The following is a 23,691-nucleotide window of genomic DNA, read 5'->3' as shown; positions in this document are numbered from 1 at the left end:
CTGTATGATTCGATTTCCATGCGTTTAATTTAGTCTTTCATATTTCCCCACGTTACAAACATTACCACTAGATGGATTATTTACAGAATAAATGAGTGAATTGTATCAGCTTCATCCAAATCTTTATCTATCCTTGATATATAAACATTTAAAAGGTATTAATACTGCTTCAGATTCTAACACTTTAATATTTTAAAATTTAATTTTAAAATTTAACATTAACATTTTAATGTTTTAAAATTTAATTAACGTATGTGAGTAAGTGTGGCGTTTGAAACTTGAAGGACCGGCAAATCCGGTTGTGTATACTGTCCTCATATTCTTACGGATTTAAAAATTAATCTCAAAAAATAAATACTCTAAATGTATGCAAGGAAGCTCCACATTCAAGGGGACACACATCCAGTTCAGTCTTGTCAGAAACGAAAACTGGCCTCCCACGAAACTGGACTGAATGCGGAGCCTCAGAGATACGTGGGCGGGCAACCGAGGAGAGCTCTCTGCTCTCCCTCGGCGCTACTCAGCTCCGCTCGGCTCCCTCCCGGTTTCCGTTCGGCTCCTCCTCTCAGAGGGAGCGTGGAGGCGAGTTCAGCGCACGCGCTCTCGGGTCCTCCTGCCCTGAGGGCCGCTCTCTACTTTCTGTTTTTCACTTCCTTCTCTTCAGAGCTGTATCCGGGTCGTTGCTTTCTCTATTGTCTCAGGCAACCGGCCTGTGTAAAATCTGGGGCTTTTGTTGCAGGCTAATAAAGTTTTTAAATTTTTTTTCTAAGTGTTTTAACGGGGGAAGTTTACTCCCCAGGGCTGCCAGGTTGGCTGCGGTGCTGGGCCGGAGGGCGCTTCAGGCCGGGGAGCCCAAAAAGGCGGCGTTTGAGCGGCCGGGGCCGGTTCTGCGAGGACTAGGGGGCGGGGGGCGGGAGGGGAACTGCAGGGCTGCACCTGGGGCGCCTCGGTCTGGTTCGCGCCGCCGCCCATTTTCGGTAGCATCTTTTGGACTTGTTTCCGCGGTCTCAGTCCTCGACCTTCGCGCTGCCTGGGCTCCCACAGCCTCTCCCTAGGTGTCCTCCAAACGACCACCTCGGATTCCTTAGTAAGTGTGTCGGAGCCTCCACGGGGAGACTGTCCCGTTTCAGCCCTTCTAGAAGTCAGGGCCGGCGGGAGCTGGGCGGGGGTGGGAGGGTCATTCAGGAAGCTTGGACCCTTCGTGGACGCTCCCCCTCCACGGCCCCTGGGAATGAACATAGCTTTTGTCAAATTCCTTGGGCTCTGCATTTTCTTACTGTTGACTTAACAGTCAGTGGTGTCCAAGTGAGGGATTACTAGCGAGTCTCAGAAACAAGATGTGCAAGTGGGTCAGTTTCTTTTTTGGTCAGCCTGCGTTCGCGTTTGCGTTTGCAAAACCTTGGGGCTGAAGCTTCCCGTGGAGCTGCCAGGCCCTCGCCAGCCAGTGTTCCCTGACACCTTTTGCCGAGAACTGAATTAGACAAATATTGTACTACCTGCATGAGGTCATCTGTACCTTCCCTCAGAACCACAGGGCTCCCCTGTGCTGGGTGTGGTTATGAGTGATGATGTAATATTTTTCTCTCAACAGTGGATCGCAGCTCCAAGAGGAGGCAGGTGAAGCCTTTGGCAGCTTCTCTGCTAGAAGCTCTCGATTATGATAGTTCAGATGACAGTGATTTTAAAGTTGGAGATGCTTCAGGTAAATGTTTCCTTTTTGCTTCCCTTTCCCAGCTTTCTGGAGTTGGGCTAATTTTCACTCTTTTAAAAAGAATCAGTTTTGATTAAAATGCCAATATAAAAAAATGCCCATATAAAGTTAAAGCACATAAACTTTATTTTATCCATTTGATTTTCCACATTCCCTAAAATCCTATCACTAGATATTATCACTGCTTCTGTTTTTGTTGATACATACTCAGATAATTATCAGGCAGAAAAGGACTTATTCCAGACTTGCAGTGATATTGTAAATCAACTGTTCCTCAATAAAAAACAAAACCCCCACAAAACTGACCAAAGTAAAAAGTTGTATTTTGGTGGGTGCTGGAACTTGTGGATTGGGCCTTTAAAAAATCTGAAGTACAAAGCATTCATCCTTGCTCATTGTATTTTATAGTTTTAAATACAACAAACTTAAAAAAAAGTCATATTCACATTGTACGAAAGTGAAAAACAGTACGGTTTTTCTCTTATCTTTTGTTCATTGTAACTCACACACACATATATATACAAAGTTTTAATTGCAGCAATCAGAGAAATACAAATGGCATCTAAATATTTTGTGTGAAAAATACTAGTACACATGTGAATAATAAAAATTACTTATAATTCTGCACCTTTTGATGGATATTTAAAGTAAGAAATTAAAGCCCTTTAACAGTTTTTAAATGTTCTTCCAAAGAATTATCAATGCTTGGTCATATCTCCTTTCCTCTGGTTTTCCTTTTTCTTTTTCTTTTCCTACTAGGTGTGATAGGAAGAGATGAAACGTGGTTATGTTGTGTTACTATTTTACTTTTAATGCATCAACAAGGAGAATTTGTATTGTGATTTACTGAGAACTTTCTGTTTCCATAATCTCATTTACTTTTTACGATAACTCTGTAGAGGAGATATTACAGATGACAGCGTCTCTAAATTTAAAGAGTTTGTATGAGGTCATTTAGGCCTAAATGGATCTAATCCAACTCTTTTGACTCCCAACATTTTTAGTCTTTTCACTGCTTAGATCCTAAAAGTAGATAGATGTAATCTTAAATGGAAACTACTTACTTACTATTTCAAGGTGACTATTGAGATTACTGCCAGCAAGCAAAGTTAAGTTTATCTTGATTAACTTTTTAAAATCTTTACTTCTCAGCTCTTACATCTCCCATTTAGTTTGCTTTTGTTTGGTACTTCCAAAGAAGGAAAAGAAAGAAGGGTAAGGAGGTAAAATCCAAACCTATTTTAGTGCTATTTGTGAAAGCCTTGTAAGAAAATAATAATCTTGGCTAGAATGTAGCTTTGGTTTGTCACGTTGAGATTGTAAGCTGACAAAATAGTTGGGTCTCAGAAGTTATGACTTACTTGAATACCATTATGGGGAAACCTCCAAAGCTTAATTTCTTTAAGTATTCCATAATTATTTTTGTGACAATGAATCTTGACTTGGCAGAAAATTTTTCTCTTTATGTTTATTGAGATGTATCACTTCTCTTTGCAAGGGTTAAAACAATCTAATGATACAGATTACTTTCTCAAAATAATTTTTGGTAGTAAGCCAAATAGAGGTTCCTGGCCTTGTTAAATTTTAATCATAGTTGATGGGAATTTTCTGTTATTTGTGAAAAGTAGTAGAATGAGTTTTGTGAAGTTGATGCTTTTTTTTTATATTTCCTAAAAGCACTCAAAAATATATACTTTATGTTACCTAATCTGATATACTTCAAATTTATTTGCCTGGCCCCAAATGTCACATATTTATCTGAATAGTTCTTGGTATGTTATAATTGAGAGTCTAGTAGAAAATGATTTTGTTTGAAATAGTTAATAGTAAAAATGGAATCATATTTTCCACTCTTGTTTAAGGAGCATTGTTGTCTGACATAACTGAGATGTTGGTTTACCCTAGATTACCAGTGTTTCCTGTTTGAATCCTTTCTCTTTGCGTGAGATAGTTGGACTTTTATAGGAAATAAGACATTAGACTTATCACTGTTTTTCAAACATGTTGAATTTGTGGAATCCCAACTCTTCTTAGTAATAGGTTAAACTGGAGGTGGAGAGATAATAGCTAAACATCTTTCTGATCATAGCTTCTTTCAAGGCAATATGTAGAAATGACTTAGTGAACTACTGATTCCTTCAAACTTAATGTTAAAATGGTTAAATTGGCTAGCCTCAATTTTTAGCTGGCTTCAATGCATCAGTTTCTTCTGATTTTCATTTTGAAATCCGAAATTCTGACTATAAAACTTCATATTTTGGTTTGGCTTTAAGAATAAACATAGACATTCTTGAAAGATTATTGCCTTTACAGATAGACATAATTTTATTTATGTGCTTCTCAGATGATAAAACAGAAAAAGAAAAACATTGCTCAAAAATGACCTGCCAGTAGGATTGGCAAGTGATAATCAACAGTTAATAATTTTTAGCTTCTCGCTTTAGACAATTATGAACTGAAAATAGATCATCATTTATTTAAATCTCTAATGTGAATGTAGAGCTAAATTTCTCACTTTTGATTGAGGACAGTCAATAAATAAATTTTAAAATTAGTCCTAAAACAGGGCATAAGTGTATTAGAGTTATCCATAGAAATGTTGGCTGGCACCATTTGAAATTGTCAGTTTTATACCTAAGACAGTTAATTCTTAGCAATTTCATGGTTTGGCCTAAAGTGGCTATATTTGAGACTTGGACCTAGGATTGGGGATAGGATAGGACACATTTAGGATGGGATCAATTACATTTAGTAATCTGCTATATAATTGGAATGTTTTTCGGGATGAGTTCATGTATTACTTTTATTTAACAAGACAAAATAGCAATGCTGTGTCTCCCCAACCCCTTAGCCAGAGTAAAATGCTTAACCTTAGGTCTTGAGCCATAGTTAATTTAGTTCATCCAAACTGCCAAAAACCAATTTAGTTGGAAGAGTCAGGCTGAGGCTTTGCTTTTGATAGTATTTTGTGCTTAAACTGACTTTGGCTAAGTGGATCAAGATATGCTCATTGATCAATTGTAGTTTTGTTTTAAAAGCGCTTCGCTGAATGTTATGGTAAATTCACAAATAGTAATAATATTAGAATAATTAAATAAATAAAATAGTGGATAGATGTTATAAGGCATGATGATCACTTGTGTAATTCAAGTCTTTCAAAGGAGACGAGACTGCTTTAGACTGTTCATTGAGGAGATGAGAGTTGGACTAGGAATTGAAAGAGAAGCAGCCTAGGTTGGGGGGAAGCATTAGGTGTTAAAAATGTGGAGGCTGGAGAACATAATTTATATTTGGGAATCAAGATGGAGTTAAAGAATAATAGAAGAGATGAGCCTGGGAAGGTAGGTAGGAGGTCAAATTGAGGTATTACATGCTACATCAGGGTTTCTCGATCTCAGCACTATATTGGTATTTTGTGTTGGTTAATTCTTTGTGGTGGAGGCCTGTCCTTTGTGTTGTAGGTTGTTTAGCAGCATCCCTGTCTTATACTTACAAAATTCCAATAGCATCTTCCCTACCTAACCCCTGCCCCTACCCTTGCCCTTTTGTGGCAACCACTGTCTCTAGACACTGCCAGATGCCCTCTCTGGGACAAAATTATCTCTACTTGAGAACCACTGGTCCAGATTTACCAAGAAAATGTGAAATGACACAGCTGGAACTAGACTCAGAAGTAGAGGATGAGTTATGTTGACTGACTGGCTTTTTAAAAAGAGATATGCTGGATTAGTTAAAAATTTTCCCAAGATGATAACTGAATAACTAGAAGATTGGTGATCTGTCTGTTATCTGTTGTATGTATTTATAACACTAATTACTGTTGCACAAGATCAATGAACAGAATAGGTAAATAATTAAAGTTGATGAACAAAGATGATTCTTTATATTGCAAAGCTAACATAAAACTCTGAATTAAATCACACTGATTTGATTATTTAATATTTATCATGGGGGAAACTTAAACACTGAATATTGTGAAGGGATTCTTGAAGGTTGATTTGTAATTTCTACAACTGTAAAACGTTTAATTGTTAGTGGAAATAACTATTGCTTGGAGAGGTTATAATATATTGTGTTTAAGAAAGAGTACCTTTTATTTAACAAATAGGAAGTGGGGATTTCAATTTTAAAGATTTTTTTCTAAAGTAAAAAAAATTTTTGTATACTTGGAACTAACTCTGTTCTTATACCTACGATAGCTGTATTTAAAGTATCTGGTTTATTTCTCTAGACTATTATTACTTTTTTTTTAGGATGTAAGAGTGATAAATTTGGAACAATATTTGAATTTGTAGGAATAGGAAAATTTTCATTTTAGCCTGCAAAAATACAGTTGTAAACAGCTAAGGACTCTGATTTTCTTCTCAATTGGTCAGTATTACTAAGTAATGCTTGTAGCTAAATATTGTTTATCTCCATCCGTCAAGTGCATGTGTACCAAAAAGAAGTGATGACTAATCAGATAAAGAAGTTATTTTTCAGAAATCAAAGAAAGATAAAATTTGATACATTCATGATCCCCGCAATTGGAGAATGGATAATGTGTTATTTGGAGAATGAAGGGTTGGGTAAGCTACTAGGATTTAGATTTGTGGAAAAATTTGACATGCTTCTAATAATGTAAACAGATATAAAGCATTTAAATCTTTTAAAAAGTGATTTCTATTCAGGCATGATAACAACAAAATCAGAATCAAAGAGTATCATTTTCCTTATACTTTTAAAGTTAATTGATTGGCATTGGCAATAACAACTAAAACAAAATTGCATTAATTCTTGACATTTTGTAAAATTTCCAAGTAGTAGCAAAGTTGGATTGGTCTCTGTTTTGTTCAGGAGCCCACGTTTGTGCTCCAGTTGATCTTTCTTTTGTATCTACTGCTATGTTTTTATTGGTAAAAATTATTAAGAGTACTTTTTAGTAACTTAAGAAAAAATTCTACAAGGTTAATCCAAAAGAAGAGTACCTTTTCTCCATCTCCCATCTCTCTTAATTATAGCATTGCTTGCAGAATGTTCCAGTTTTCTTTTGTTACTGTGCATGGAGATCTATCTTTGTGTTAAGAGTGTTTGGTCAGCTTTGCTTATTGTTTATTGTATTCCTTACCTAAAGATAGCTAGAAATTATTATTTTTTTTACCAGAGGTATTTTTTCTTGGTAGGTTGAATTTAATTGTTGTGAGTGATATAAAAAAATCATTTTTTCCTTAATGATTTGTACAGCTCTTGGACTAAAAATAAGTCTCCTATTTGTAAGTGATGTTGGGTCCACACTCTTTGAAATCCAAGAAGCCCACAAATCCAAAGGTGTTTGGCATTAACTTATTTGATGGAAAAAGCTGGCTAAAACGGATAGGAGTTTATTTGTAGTGTTTACTTATCATACTTGCAAATATTCATACTTTTCACTTCAGAGATACTGTATTTGATTACAGGATAGTGCCATAAACCTCGCTGGAGGTGTTGGTATAATATTTTGTGCATACACCATGCTACCTTTCTAAAATCTGAAAAAAGAGTCTAAATTCTGAACCACTTCTGGCTCTAAAAGTTTTAGATAAGGGATTGTTGACCTACATGACGCTGCTTTTGTGTCCTCTGCAAGACTGTTTAGGGTAAGAGTGTTTTTTCACAACAGTCCTGAATAAGATGTGGGTACCTGTATAATAATCTTGAGATTGACAATGATTTTATAGGTTGATTCAAATCCACTAATGTTAGTCTTTTTTTTTAATGTGATTTAATTTACAGGATTTTTTAAATCAGCCATTTGTAAAGAATTTCTGAGGTATTTTAGAAACCAGATACTAATTACAGATAACTTTCTGTACTTTTTTTTTCCTCTTTTTTTTGGTGGGGGTCATTAGGTTTGTTTGTTTGTTTAATGGAGGTACTGGGGATTACATTTAGGACTTCGTGCATGTTAAACATGCACTCTATCACTGAACTATACAGTCCCCCCCAACTTTCTTTGCTTTTAATGACCAGATAATTATAGAGGCTAATGCTGGTTGAGTTAACAGAAATTAAAATGGTGTGGAAACATGAACTTTTTCCACTATTTTATTATTACCCTTTTCTTGGTTATAGGTGCAAAATATTCATCATCCTACAGATTTTACTATTGACGTTGGCCATGACCTGACTGTGACTGGTTTGAGTCCCACTTCCTCTTGCTTCCCTGCTTTTTTAACCCTCTCCCCAGATATTTTAGATTTTTATTTATTTGATTATGTGTAAAGAGGACTAGAATGTTACTGAGTAGTGTTGGTTGAAGAGGGCCCAGGCTACTCGAGGCAGGAATGGAAGACTTAGAAAGCTTATGGTCCTGCATGAACTCTTTAATGTCCTCAGTCTATCTTTTTAGTGACTGCTGTGGTTGCTCATTTCCAAGGTGGATTAGTTTTCTAAAAAATTCATTAATTTCTTTCATTCTAAGGGCTGTAGTAGTAGTTACTGCCTAGAATTCTTGAAAGTTTAGATGATTCTTTTACTGATATGAACAGTATTCTATTAGCAGAATAACTGATAACTTCTCTTGCAACTTCCATTTTCTGTGCCGTTGGTATTGTCTGTTCTTCATTTGTTTACTTGGTGCTCCTAAAACTGATTGGTATATTGGGGATATACCTAAGACAACTTGACTGCCATAAGTTTCTATATTCATTTTTGCTGGATAAAGAATGAAATAAATGAAACAGTTGTTTGGGTCAGATTTTTCTTCTGAATGTGACTCAGTGCTTGTAAGTCCATATAATTTACGAAAGGAAGATGTAAGAGAAAAAAGAATTTGGTCTGTATTATAGTATCATAATGTTAAAATCAAGTGCTCAATTTAAAAAGAAGCACATTTACTTTTAAGAAAAAAAAATGCCTCTTGGTTACCAAATATAGCATGAGCTATATGACACAAAATAGTACTTCTTGTTTTAAAGCATATTTTAATTTAGAGTTACATATATTCATCTTCATTAATGCTGTATTTAACTAAAACCATTATACCAACTTCATTGATTTATTATTTAATCAGGTTGGGAATGTCTACCATTCTTTGACTTAAATTTGTTTATATTGTTTTGCAAGTTATTCACAAATTTTGGTGGTTTCATTTGTGTCAGCGTTGTGTGTGTGTGTGTGTATGTATATACATATGTGTGGTTTTTTTTTTCTCATATTTTCAACAGATTCTGAAGGGAGTGGTAATGGAAGTGAAGATCCTTCAAAGGACAGTGGAGAAGGTTCCTGTAGTGATTCTGAAGAAAATATTTTAGAGGAAGAACTGAATGAAGACATTAAAGTAAAAGAAGAACAACTTAAAAATTCTGCAGAGGAAGAAATACTGTCATCAGAAAAACAGTTAGTTAAAGTAGAAAAGAAGGAAGAAGAAGAGAATGGAGAAAGACCTAGAAAGAAAAAGGAGAAAGAGAAGGAAAAAGAAAAGGAGAAAGAGAAGGACAAAGAAAAAGAGAAAGAGAAGGAGAAAGAAAAAGCAACAGTATCTGATAATGTGGCTGCTTCTGCTGCTTCCACCACACCAGCCACAAGTCCTCCTGCTGTTAACACATCTCCTTCAGCCCCCACTACGACAACTACAGAGGAACAAGTCAGTGAGCCAAAAAAGTGGAACCTTCGTCGAAATCGACCACTTCTGGATTTTGTATCCATGGAAGAGCTGAATGACATGGATGACTATGACAGTGAAGATGACAATGATTGGCGACCCACTGTGGTAAAAAGAAAGGGAAGATCTGCATCTCAGAAAGAAGGAAGTGATGGAGACAACGAGGATGATGAAGATGAGGGAAGTGGCAGTGATGAGGATGAGAATGATGAAGGCAATGATGAAGATCATAGCAGCCCTGCCAGTGAAGGGGTTTGCAAGAAGAAGAAGAGTAAAGTTCTTAGCAGAAACAGTGCTGATGATGAGGAACTGACCAATGATAGCCTGACACTATCTCAGAGCAAGAGTAATGAGGTAGATCAACCCAATTTTTATGATATCTGTCTGTCTGGGGAAAAGGGAATTCTCTAAACCGTTCTACCCATTATATTAAGTGGCTTCCTTGAAATCCTGTTTATTGGAGTGAATGAGCACCCTAACTATAACATTTATTCATTTGGTCAACCAATCTTTATTGAGTATCTGCTATTTGTCACCGTCCTCAAGGAGCTCACAATCACCGTCCTCAAGGAGCTCATAGTCTGTATACGTAGAGAAATATTTTTATATCCAGACCCTTGGGAAATAGTAGAGTTTTCCTTTCCCCTTTCTGTTCTCCCACTCCGTTGTTCATAGGACCGCTGAATGGTGCTGAGTGGATTATGAAAACAAAGGTCACCTCTCTTTCAACTTAGCTATATGCATATACAAGTAAAAACGTAGACTTTTAGAATACTTTTGAGCATGGCAACAGACAACTGAATGATTGTCTTAGACTTTTAGAGATTCATTTTAAAGTTTAATTCCTTTTTCCTTTCTAGCACCCATGATCTGAATAGTCACCAGATCTTTGCTTTAGATATATGGGAATTAATACAAACTGTATATTTACATATATTTAGTGAATAAGTTCTCTCTACAAAGAAATGAAAACAGACAGTTCTATCCTAAAACAAACATTTCTATCATAAAGCTACAGTAATGACTCAGTTCTTCCACTTGAAGTTCTGCTACTGAAAGTTAGGTTTATCCATTGGGCCCAAGATGCAACATTCAAGACTCTTCAGTCAAACGCATTTGTGTCTGTCTGTGTGTTTATGTATGTTTCTCTTCAAAAGAAACACTGAGTTGTCGTCTTACATGTAGATGTACCTGTTACATCACATGTAGAACTATAATAACGAAGTCTGTCATTCCATTACTGTGTTTAGTCATAAAAATTCATGTCTTTAACAAGCACTTATTTTTTGTTCTTTCATATTATTGAAATAGGTTAAACTGGTAGATTTCCCTTCTATGCTTTATTTGTTCTTTTATATTTCATCTGCTTACAAGTTTTGCATAGCAGTGATTTTCTATTTTAAGTAAGTTTTGTTTAACATTTTGGTGTTTTGTTACCAGAATAATCTGTAGGAGGGGTTATGTCAATAGAGATGAAACAGCAGTTTATATTTTAGATTATGAACATTGATTAACTTCTAGATTGCCCATTTTCATGAGAAGACCATTGCCTGATTTCAGTGCTATCCTAATTCTTATCTTCAGGTAAAGGAGAAGTGTTATTTGGAATATAGTATGGTATTCATAACAATGTAGCATAGACAGCTCCTTATTCCCAGTGCCTATTTAGGGAAACAGAAGTATGGAAAATCCAATTGTTCATACTTGTTTTAGGCATGTAGCCAGTTTATTTTGTAGCACTTAGTACTCAGTCTGTATCCACTGGCTAGTTTCCTTTGGCAGTATGGTTTTCTTTATTAGCCTGACATTCACAAAAGTAGGCTGGTTTGTGATAGAGGCAGTATGGATTAGATTTATGCCAAGACGTAGGGGAACACCTGCATATGTGTAGAGATTTGCCATTTAAAATGTATATAAATTATCCATTTGTTAATCTGTAATACATAACAAATTGCTTCAGAGATTGTAGACTATCCTTTATGATACTTTTGAAGGCCACGTATGCTATTTAGTTTTTTCCTACCAGAAAAGATTTTAGGAAATAATGGGACTTTATTTAGGTTAACAGTCCCAAATGAATGAGATTCCAGAGCACTTCTTGAAAAAGTGCATTGATAAAGTTGTCATGAAGGTTCTTATAGTAGCTAAATTAATTTCTTTTGTGTTAATTTTCCTTTTGCTCTGTCCTATGCAGAAATGTAGATGAATTTATAGAATATTAATTTTCACTCAATAGTATTTTACCTGAAAGCTTGATAACTGATTTTTCCCCCAAGACTATTTTTCAGACTCTTCAGTAATTTTTGAGATTCTAGTTCTGTGTAAATGTCAGATTAGATATTAAATTTTAATAAAAACTAATCAATTGAGATTATTTTTATCTTGTATTTCTAAATTTGCTATTCATATAATTCTAATTTTGTAAAAAGGTGACTAAAGTTAATCCTTGTTGTCTTATGGCCAATGTTTGTATCTTAATCTTCCTGGTTATTTTAGGTAGTGATACCTTGCCAGTTGTTCATTAGTTAAGATGTATATATTAGGTTGTATTTGAAATTTTATTTTTCTCTGCTTTTACTTTAAGTTTTCAAATGCTGCTTTGTAGTATAGATGGTTGAAAACGTGCGTTTAGAACACATAATAGAATTATATTTAGTTTATAAGCAGACACATTTTTTCTTGGCTGCTGGGTCAAGTGCTTTTGTAGGGATATGCTGTTGGGTATCCTGTAAATGATGCCCAAGAATTTATAATTTTGAAGTTTCTTAGGGGAATTTGATATTTTTTTGAGTGGAGGCCTTTTATAACTATTGGCTCGTAATGGGCTTACCATGCCTGTGCTGTAGTCCTTGAAATACTCTAGAGCAGTGCTTCTCAAACTTTTTGATTCAGGACACCTTTATACTCTTAAAAATTGAGGACCCCAATCATTAGTCATATAGTTATATCTTTTGATAGTTATCATTTCAAATTAAAATTCAGAAATTTCAAAATATCGAGATGTATAAAAGCACACAAGTTATTAGATCGATGATACTGTCCCGTATCATGTAGATTCTGTAAATCTTCACGGTATACCCACGAGAGAGTGAAAACACAAATAACCTTAGTATTTACCTTTTGGATCCCCTAAAAGAGAGTTCCCAAGACCACACTTTGAGAGAAGTACTGTTCTAGAATTGAGCATTTGATGACCTGCATTTTTTGCATATTGGCACATGCCTCTATCAGTGACATTATGGAATTTTTTTAATTTAGTGCAATCTGAACAATCCCCTTTGAGTATGGTTACATGTCTTTTTTACGTTTATGTTGAAATTTTTGAGATTCACTAAGGTTATCTTGTCTTAGTTTTCTGAAGTAAATTTTTGGGGGAGGGCTGTGTAGCATTTTCAGATAAGGTTCCCATTTTCAGGACTTTGAAACTAAAGCTTTGGATGAGAATTAACATGACAGAAAATCAGTAGGAATTTTCAGATGGAAGTTTTTTTTTCTTCCCCCATAAAAGTCTCTGTTAAGCGGACTAGATGCCTTGCATTGTGAAGAAATGGCAATTGTCATCTGATTTTTGCTAATTAAAGGGTAAACGTTTTGCCAGAATTGGTAAATACCACTTCTGTTGGGGGCTTCTAACTTATTAATCCTTTGACTTTGTATACATTCCAAAATAAAACAAATTGCTCTAAGGCCTAAAAAAAATCAGTTTGCAGCACTGTATAAAACTTACTTGAGATTCTTGAGAATTAAACCTTCTTTAAAACCTTAAAGGAAGAACTATTGGTCAAACTTTTTGATATAATTTTTTCTTTTTCAGAGTAATTGGATTCTCTTAATTCTAATTTTATATGGAGGGTGCTGGAATTTCCTTCTATTAAATGCGTATATATAAGTTAGAATTTACCCTTTTATATATGTTACTTATAATCATCTTTGTGGAATACATATATAAATGAACACTAAACATATTTTCGTGGAAATATGGAAAATATTGGGCAGTATCATTTTTGGTGTAAATTTTAAACCCGAAGGGGAAAAAATGAAATAATTTACTATAAAGGGTCATTGATTTGTTACTCTAGTGTGCCATTTATTCTTATAATTACCATTAGATACCATTAAATTATTTCATAATATTATAGTTATATTCTAGATGTGCCATTCGGAGCCCACTTTCCCAATTTCTATATTTATGTAAAAATCATATTTTCAAATGATGTATTTTGTGGTTAAAACTTTAGCTTAAATATTTTCTTCAGAAACTTGAGAAATGATACATATCTTCAGAAATATTCTAATAAAAATTGATACAAAATTGGCTTTTATATTCTGATCATCGTAAGTATGCTCAAACCCATGTTTGACCTATTAAAGACAACTTAGAGCATAACTTTTTAAGAGAGTGTGTTGTTTGGTTTTTCCATTGAAACATTATCAGCCATTTGGTTTGGTTGTACTGTAGGGCTCTAGTTAACCCCATTTCCATCTCTTCGTATTTAATTTCTAGTAAAAGTCTCAAATGATGGGGATTAGAGGGCCAGAATTACCAGTTGATTTTGCTCTCTCAGCCTCTAAATGGTAGTATGTGTAGAGAGAAAGTGGGGTAGAGATATAATGTAGCTATTTACTGTTTTTCTGAGCAAGATGGAAAAGTAGGAAAATAATGGAATTAGAGCTACCTGTTAATGCTAGTTTTTCTGATTCACGGACATTTACTTGTTTGCCACATGGATAAACCTTTTTTCAAGGACTGATTAGTTGTAATTCCACCATAGAGATATTGGCAGAGTCCATTAACATGAGTTGTCTCAGTCATCAAACTCTGATTGTTTGCTAGGTCTTTTTCTGGTCTGATTTTTTTTTTTTTTTAACCTAGATGTAGTATTCTAAGAAAATCTTTTTTGGACCTACCATGGGAGACTAGTTAAAGTAGCAGTGCTTGTTGAGGCTTATCACTTTTCTTTTGGGGTTCCAGGGAAGATCCCCCAGTGTAATAAATGGTCAGCTCATGTTTCTTTTTAAGATCACCTATAAGAAAGAAGCTCAGAGGAAAGGAGAATGCAAATGAACATTTATTGAGTGCCTAGTATGTCTCGGGAACATTCTTGCCATTATCTTGTTAATTCTTAAAACAACCTGATGAAATAGGTATTTTTATCATCCCATTCTACAGATGAGAAAACTGCAGCTTCGAGGTTCAACTGTTAGTGAGAGCTGAGAATGAAACTCAAGATCTTTTGGCCTTTAGGCAAATGCTGTTACATTTGAAGTTTGTCTAATGGGATAAAAAGCCAGGCAGATTTTTGTTTTGTTCACTGTACCAAAATGTTATAAAACATGAGTTTTTTTAAATAGGAAATTTTTGCTTTTATTTGCTCACCAGGTCCAAAGCCCCAAACTACTTTTGTTTGGTATTGTAGTTGGTTTTATAACAAGAAGAAGCAAAATACAAAATTTTAAAGTACTAGGATTCTCAAGAGAAATGACACTGCTTCCTTGTTAGCTTTTGCATTCTTTTCTGATTTGTTTTTCAGATCAGCTGCAAGTTTAGATTTATTACAGAGAAAATGTGTTGAAAGAATGTTATTGATTGTGATAGTCAAGTGTCATTCAAATCTCATTTACAAATTGCTATTGAAATGATGACTCTAAATGTTACTTTTGGATATTGGTGTTTAAAAGAATATAAAAATATAAAAAATATTAATATGAAACAGTATAGTTAATGAATATGTGATAAGAAACTAATTTATTTTGTTTCTGAATATGGTTAGGTTCTTAAATGAAAATATATAGACCTAAGTGCCATCTTTTATTATATGCTGATGCTAATAATAAAATAAGTAATGCTAAGCCCGATCTGTTAATTATGAAAAGAATCATCTTGTTAATTTATCATTTAAAGTTTAAATCCATAATGCAGAAGGTTTAAATTAAATGGAGCACACTCTTCCCCCACCTTTTTAAAATATATTTATTTATTAATACATCTTCCTTCTTATTTTATATTACAATTAACTAGGTATCTTTATTACCAGATTTCACTGGATATTTCTTGACATAAATCTAATAGAGTCCTCTGACTCCTCTAGCAACTAGTCAATCTGAATTCTTTTTTAGATGGTTTTCTGTACCTGTATATACAGATTTTCTATGAGGCTCTCGTGGATCTAGCATCCAGTGGTTTGATGACCCTGGAAATTCTGGATTCTCCAGCACTAAAGGAGTATAACATCTGTAACTATGCCGTCACATACGTATTTGCTTCTATGTTATCTTGAATTGATTTTTTTACTGTTTAATATGTGTGTGTCTTGTCTCCTCTAGGTAGGCTCATAAGCTTCCTAAGTGTAGGAACCATGTCTTACACTTTTAAAACCCATACATAGGATAAGTAATTACTTGTGGGATAATTTTTCGTTTCTTCTAGTTTCAGGGGTCAGACTATATCCAGAATGGCAAAGCAGATGAAGAATTTTTGGTTACAAGCTTGCTTTTACCTTTCCTAGAGGAGAGAGAATGTGGGGCTTGCAGAGAAGTGAAAACTTAGAGGGTACTTAGAGGGTCCTTTGACAAAGAGATATGCTTCTAAAATGTAGCATACTTTGAAATTATTAAAATAATGGAGTATGCAGTGTAATTTTGGAAATAGCATACAGTGATTTAAAGTGAGACTTTATTAAAATTACCGTTTTAATTTAAATATGTGATTTTCTGATATATTTTAATTTTAGGACTCGCTGATTCTTGAGAAGAGTCAAAACTGGAGTTCTCAAAAAATGGACCATATTCTGATTTGCTGTGTTTGTCTTGGAGATAATAGCGAGGATGCTGATGAAATAATTCAGTGTGATAATTGTGGCATTACAGTCCATGAAGGTAATTTTGCTTTGTTTTGTTTCCTTTATAAATGGCTGGTTGACACTGCATTTATTTAAGTAAAATCAGTTATTTTATATATGTACCATTCTAAGGTTTTTCTATAATATTTCATGATGTTTCAATTGAAATAAGATATACTGACCTTTCAAAGTATCATGGGTGTTATTTTTCAGATTGTGTTCACTTAAAGTATATTTTTAAATAATTAAAATAAATATGTATCACTATATGGAAATCAGTATCTTTCTGAAATTCCAAGTTATGATACTTTTCTTCATGGCGTTATTTATGTCTAGTTTTTAACTGAAATTTAGATGTAGGAAAAAGTCCAGTGTGTTGGTCCAACAGAATGTCTTATTTAAAAAGTTACACCTAAATCTGACAATATTATAGTTTCTTCTTTCATAGTTATAATTTTAAGTTTTTGAACTTGGAAGGAGGATTTGTAAAGATCATCTTTTAAAGTCTGAAATAGGAGCGACTGTACTGTATTGAAAGTATTTTTCCTGATTATGATTCTTGAACCTTTTCTAATGTAATATTTTTTGTTTTATTTAGAAACTTTTATTTTGACGTAACTTCTGACTTACAGAAAAGTTATGAATAAGAATACAAAGAATTTCTATATACCTTTCACTCAGATTTCCCAAATGGTGACATTTTGCTGTGTATGTTTTATCGTCTCTCATATAATAATTTTTTCCTTGCCTCTCTGAGAGTAAACTGTAGACATAATGTCCAGACCTCTAAATATCTCAAGGTGTATTGCTTAAGAATGAAGAACAAGGGTATTTTCTCATATAACCACATAATTATTAAAGTCAGGAAATCACTGATAGAATACTATTACCTGCTGACTATATTCACATTTTGCCAGTCACTCCAATAATGTCATTTCTAGCAAAATAAAATCCAGGATTATGAATTGCATTCATCATGTCTGTTGAGTCACTTTTAATCTAGAACATATTCTGAGACTTTGTATTTCATGCCATTGCCATTTTTGTAGAATACCAGCCCTCAGTATTGGAGTTTTCTTATGTTTTCTCATGATTAGATTCAGGATATGTGCTTTTTTGGCAGGGGTACCACAGAAGTTATGTTGTGTTCTCAATGTGTTATATTAGGAAGCAGTTAATGTGTATTTGTCCAGTTACTGGTGATGTTATTTTGATCAATTGTTTGAAAGAGTGTTTTCTAGGTTTCCCTAACGCCCTTTTACTTAATGCTTTTAGCAGTCTTGCCGGAATCAATTATTGTATTTGTGGCTGCAGGTGGGGACTTTTCTAATTCTGTCATTCCTTCTACAGTTTTTAGGCAGCGTTTGTTTTCTAAAGAACTTTGTCCATTTTTTCCTTTTCAGTATTACTGTGGTCTCATCCCTTATCATCTATAACCTGATTACTCTTTCTGATACTTCAGTTGCCCAAATTTGACCAGTGAGAGCCCCTTCAGGCTGTCTCATGTTTACACACGCGTACACACACATACACCACATACAAGCTTGTGCAGTCCCCACCGCTTAATAAATAAATAACATAAATTCCATAAAATTTTCTCCACTATAACTCACTTTATTTCACTCATCTCTTAATCTTGAGATTCTTTTTATGTGAGTACACATGGGATATGTTATTTTTTTTTTAATGGTAGGTAGTTAGCTATCAAATGGTACAACTATAGTGTATTTTCTTTTTGTTTCTAGTTTTTCACTTATAGTGCTAACGAATATGTATCATATATATTCATGTAATAATTTCTGTGGGATAGATTCCTAGAAGTGAATTGCTAAATCAAAAGAAAAGTGCATTTAAACTTTTAACAAACTTTGCTAGATTGTCCTTCAAAAAGATTCTATTTATGTTTTTACCAACAGTGTACAAACTACTTGATAACTCTGCAACACTGCATATTAGTAAATTTTATTTTAGCGTTTTGGAGATTGTCTCTTAATTAAAATTGTATTCACCTTAATCTTGAGGTTTGGTATCTGATCATTTTCTTTCTTCTTTTTGTTACTTGCTGTACATTCTCGTGTTATTTCTTAATACATTCTACTTGTCTTTTTCTTGTTGACTTTAATGGAATTTTTTTTAATATTAATCTTTTGTCTGCTATGTGTGTTACAAATACTTTCCACCCTTGCAAGTATTTTTTCCACCCTGTCCTGTACCTTTTAACTTTGTGGTATTTTTCATTGTTTAGAATGTTCATTTTTTATACAGTCATATATGTAGGTGTTTCTCTGCTACTTTTCAAATTCCAAACTGAATTTTTATCTAAAATTAATGAATCCAGAAGGGAAATAGGCATAATAGGAAGCATAATAGTAAAGCTGTAGTTACTAGGTTTTGTTTTTGTTTTTTGGTTTTTTAATCAGGTAGCTAAGTGACAGACTTCAATATTGTAATTCGACCATGCAACTTTCCTTAAACATTGCATGGTTAAACATGAATTTCTTAAAAGTTTTATTTTAGAGAAAACTATCTATCATAATATATTGCATGAATATTAAATAAAATGTTGGAACTATGGAATAGAGAGAATAGAAAACATTTCTAACAGTCCCAGTATCTAGACAACCAATAGTGTTTTGGTATATTTCCTTTATCTTTTCTTTTTCATCTTCTTTTTTAAAAAATATATACTTATGCTTAAGTAATTACAATTTAGAGAGGTTTTTAAATTGAGATTTTGCTAAAAGATTGCTTTCTAAATGTTGCTTATTAAATGTATAACTGTCTACTTACTTCATCTAAATGTAGATAAATCTCTTTTCCTTTTGGGTTCCAACTTGTCACTTAGTATAAGCAGCTTTGTGACAAGATCTTGTAACTGACTTGTAATGGTAGGGTACCCCTGACTGTGATGTCGGTTATCTTGATGTATTGATTGCACTGTGTCTGAAGAAAAATGTCAGATACATGTCATAGTACATGACAGAACATTAGGTAATGCACTTGCCAGCAATTACCCTTAGGTTTAGTTGCTATTTGTTAGAGGTCTACTACGAGACGTTCCCCCCTTGTTTATTTTTCAGTCTGCTATTAGCCTAGCTTTAGAGCATTTTTACTTCTTAGCATATGTTAAAATATGTCCCTATGAATGTTTACTGGGTAGTGAAGTATGTTCAAGTTATATTCATTTGGACTTTATATGTCAATAGGCACTTTGGCTTTTTAATCTTTAGGTATAATTTGTGATAGGTATCATGCACATTATTTTTTTTTCTCATAAATGACAATGTTACTCAATTTAAAATCTTTTTTTTTTTTTTTTTTTTGTATTTCATGCCATTGCCATTTTTGAAGAATACCAGCCCTCAGTATTGGGGGTTTTCTTATGTTTTCTCATGATTAGATTCAGGATATGTGCTTTTGGCAGGATTATCATTTTAATTATAATCTATATTGAGTGGGATGTTAAGTACAGAAAAAATATTTTAAATTTTCAAATGGCAAATTTTGTGTTACTATTTTTTTCTTTTCTATTATACTGAGAGATAATTAGAATAGATATTATTGAATGCTTATTGCAGATGAGGTAACTCAGCCTGGTTTGTGGTTTGTCCAGTTATATAGCTAGAAGGTGGAAGACTAGGTCTCTGGTTCCCCAGGACAAATTGAATGGGGAAAATTTCCACTGATTTGGATTACCCTCACTCTTGTATAATTCAAAACAATTGCAAACACATTTTGTATTATTTTTCATTAAATATGATTTATGTAGGTTGCATGTGTTACTTAGAGGTTTTAGTAGTTAGCTAGCCATTGAAATGGGTTTTTTTCTGTTTACGTGGGTTTTTTTCTGAAAACGTGAAAAACCTATATGAAATAGGTTTTATATGTCTATAAATTTTTATTTTGTATGTTTACCCACATAAAAAAGTCTTTTTTCCATAGTCACATTAAAGATGTACTTATTGCATCTTTTTCTCAAAATTAGATAAGTAGAAGAGAATAAACCTTGTTTTATGGTAGTTTAAGTTGTATTTTGTATAGTAGAAAGAAAAAGATTTTATTTTACTTTTTTTTTCTAGGGGGAAGGTAATTCGGTTTATATTATTATAATTATTAATTTTAGAGGAGGTACTGGGGATTGAACCCAGGACCTCATGCATACTAAAGCATGTGTCCTACTACTTGAGCTATACTCTTCCCCCAAGAGAAAGATTTTAAAATGTATTTAGTCATTAATTAAAATGGTTTAGAGTGGATATAAATGCCAGAACTTTGGTCTATAGCTCAGTAAACCCAACAGATGCAGCAAAGAAATATGGGAACAGTGGCAGGAGAAAGTGGCAAGTGAAGGACTTTGTAAAAGTAATAATACCATGTGGATCATTCTTCAAGGGCAGTGAAGGTGAAGAAGAAATACTTACCCACTTACTGGTTGTTCTTTCAGCTCATATGATACCAGTCTTCTAGGTATCATAAGTAAGATTTTCCTATGAGAGGCCTTCAGAAATCATTTCTGAGGTTGTTTGTAGGTAGTTTAATCTCGGCAGATGTTTGTCATGTGTGTGGTGTAGTCTTTAAAAATTAGAATGGAAATTTTGCTTTATTCTAAAAAGAGTGAATTGCTGTGATTTACCTTGATTTGAGTGAATGAGATAAAAAAAAATGGATACCCCTTTGGGGGCTTTATTTTGGTAATTGCCTACCTTGTGTGACTACAGATGAAAGAATTTGCCTCAAGAGAACATTATTTTGTAATAGATTTTTTCCTTGTAGTATTGCCTAACCCTTTGGGAAATAAAATTGACTATTTTTGTTGTTTTATGATTTTTCTTTGAATAAAATATTTTGCTTACTGTTACCTATACTGAACATTTTTCTAGTGTTGGTGAGAATAATAACTTCTCCCAAGAAGAAAATTTTATTTTCTTTTCATTTTATGATTTGTCATTTTAAAAATGTGTATCTAAACAGAAGTGATGAAGATAATAATTACTACCAACCACAATTTAGTGATACTAAAGAAATTAATGTTTTGATTCCTTTGCTTTTCTAGTACACAGTAGTCTAGCTCCTTTGAAACTTTTCTTTGGCATTCTCTCACGTGACTTTCAGATTATGTTAAGGTTCACTGTTATAAAGCCTTTGAATAGTGTAAGATTGGCAATAACTAAGGGATTTGCTTGAGGCAGCTTATGTAAGTCATAGTTGCAAACAACTTTTTAGTTTTCTGCCTACTAGGCTATTTTAATTGTAATCTATATTGAGTGGTATTGCGGTGTGAATAAAATACACATGACTGTTGACCTATTAACGACATCTAGTAAATTAATTTTGGTATGTTCTGTAAACTTAATTTATGTGTGTGCATGTTTCTGTATTATTTTCCTTTTACTAATACTTGACTTTGCATTTATGGTTGTGTGAATTTGTATTTTAATCTGCATCTTCCAAAATCGAATCAGAGGGTTTCTGTTTGTATGCTTTGCATGAATGTAGTCTTCTGTATATATTTAAGTATTCAGTACAAAGGAAGCTCAGAAATATTTACTAATCAGTAGTTCCTAAACTCAGTAGTTCCAGTTTCTTTTTAATGAAAACTTGTATTTTTACCTATTTTTTTAATTAAAAAAATTTTTTAAAGAACCATAAATTTTCCCCTTTTTGTAATGCTTTTTCAGTGGGTCTGAAACTATTTTAAAGAACCATTTATTTCGTTGCATACACTATTGTAGGTGAAAAAATATTTTTATAAAATGATTTCACTATTGAGTTTTGACTTTAATAGCATTCTTGTAAACTTAATTTTTGAGAATTTTTCTCTACTTCACTTCCCTTCCATTTTTCTTTTGTGACTTTATAAATGTGAATTTAAAAATAAACTATTTAATCATACTTTTTTATTCCCCTAGGTTGCTATGGAGTTGATGGAGAGAGTGACTCTATTATGAGTTCAGCTTCTGAAAACTCCACTGAACCTTGGTTTTGTGATGCCTGTAAATGTGGTGTTTCCCCTAGCTGTGAACTATGTCCCAATCAGGATGGAATTTTCAAGGAGACAGATGCTGGAAGGTTGATGTCATAATTCTGTTGGGTTAATATGCCTGCTTTATAATGTATCTCCTTCTGTTTTTCTGTTTATGATTTTCTGAGTTACACACTGTCATTTAATTTCTTCTTTGTATCTTTTTGGCATAGAGTAAATGAACAGTAGGCTACAGATCAGGACAAGGAGGAGAAAAGACCATTGATTATCTGCATTTGCCTTTATACCGAATAATCCCATTTAATCTTAGTAATTACCATATAAGACAGATGGTAAAATTTCCCATTTTATAGGTAGTACCTGAAGCTCAGATCATTACATAATTTTAATTTGATCATGTCCACAAGCTGGTGAATGGTTAAATTTGAACTCATGTCTGTTTGACTTTGAGAGTATATCAGGAGATGGAACCCATACAGTGGTTTTAAAGGGGGATGTTTAAAGAATTGCTAAACTATGCTAAACAGTACCCATAAGAAATAAAAGAACTCTAAAGGCTGCTACTCTAAGGCTGAGGGACATTGTCTAGGGAATGACAAACTTGGAAGGAAGACCTCTTCCACAAGGCTGGGGTTCAGGTCTTGTTAGAGAAAGTATAGTTACAGCCTACTGGATGGCAGAGAAGTTGGTTTGCCTGGGCCAGAACTTGGTCTGCAGTTCTTAGCAAGTGGGTGGCTAGGCAGTGGTTCAAAGCCTGGAGTGTGTGGTGTCTGTGTTGAGGAGGCCACAGAAAATTGATCTCCTTGCTGGGCCTGCATGGTAACTGAGGGACGATGTATATGGCTGGGGCAGAGCAGTGGTGGATGTCCTCATCTCATCCTGCTGAGAAGCCCCTTCCTCTTACAGCGGCTTCTACCACTCTCTACTGAAACAGCTTAGTATAATGCTCACTGTAAAGGAGAAATGCTGAAGGGATTATGTCCGTTATTGCAAAGCAGATATTGAAGGATGGATTTGTAACTGAGAGGCAATAAATTGGTAATTGACACAAAGACCTCTGTTCTTTTCACGACATTCACGCTCATCTTTATTATCACTTTTGAGCAGTTGTCATCATAATAGTGTTGGCATCTTTCACATTTTTTTCTCAGGATACTACCAGCTGGAATGGATGATGATGATATGTAAGTGTAGTTCCTAACCTTTTTTATTTTATGAATCACTACTTAGCCCTCCTCCCCCACGTAAGAGAGGGTGCTCAATTTTTTATTTTGGCACATAAGGATATTTCAGTGTTTTTATTAAACATTTAATATTTTAGTAAGAACAACAAAATAACCTAAACAAATTATCAACATCGTTTCTCATATTTTAACATTTTGAAAAAGGTAGGATATGTTTTATTCCAACATAAAGGATGATCTTTTAAATTTAGTAAATTTTACTTTAATAAAGTAAAAAATATTTTTCTTGTTTTTCTCATTTTTGCCTCACTTTGTGGATAGGCCTTTGAGAAGTATTGCCATATAAGATTGCT

General features: G+C 33.8%; 1 protein-coding gene across 4 annotated transcripts in view; it reads left to right on the top strand.

Moving 5' to 3' along the window:
- The first annotated feature begins 628 nt into the window (after positions 1–628).
- The window catches only part of PHF14 (PHD finger protein 14), a 139,350-nt gene continuing 116,287 nt past the window's right edge, over positions 629–23,691 (top strand). For 2 of the 4 annotated variants that reach the window (XM_032483935.1, XM_032483937.1), the window contains exons 1-5: positions 629–1,087; positions 1,592–1,702; positions 8,896–9,686; positions 16,064–16,208; positions 22,081–22,240. In XM_032483935.1, coding sequence (XP_032339826.1) covers position 1,087; positions 1,592–1,702; positions 8,896–9,686; positions 16,064–16,208; positions 22,081–22,240 — 1,208 coding nt within the window. In that variant the 5' untranslated portion in view covers positions 629–1,086. The remainder of the gene's footprint in view (positions 1,088–1,591; positions 1,703–8,895; positions 9,687–16,063; positions 16,209–22,080; positions 22,241–23,691) is intronic. The other 2 variants (XM_006187855.3, XM_032483936.1) reach the window with 2 other exon arrangements.

Source organism: Camelus ferus, chromosome 7 (assembly GCF_009834535.1).
Source record: "Camelus ferus isolate YT-003-E chromosome 7, BCGSAC_Cfer_1.0, whole genome shotgun sequence".
Taxonomy (NCBI): Eukaryota; Metazoa; Chordata; class Mammalia; order Artiodactyla; family Camelidae; genus Camelus; species Camelus ferus.
This window is presented reverse-complemented; position numbering and strand designations above follow the sequence as displayed.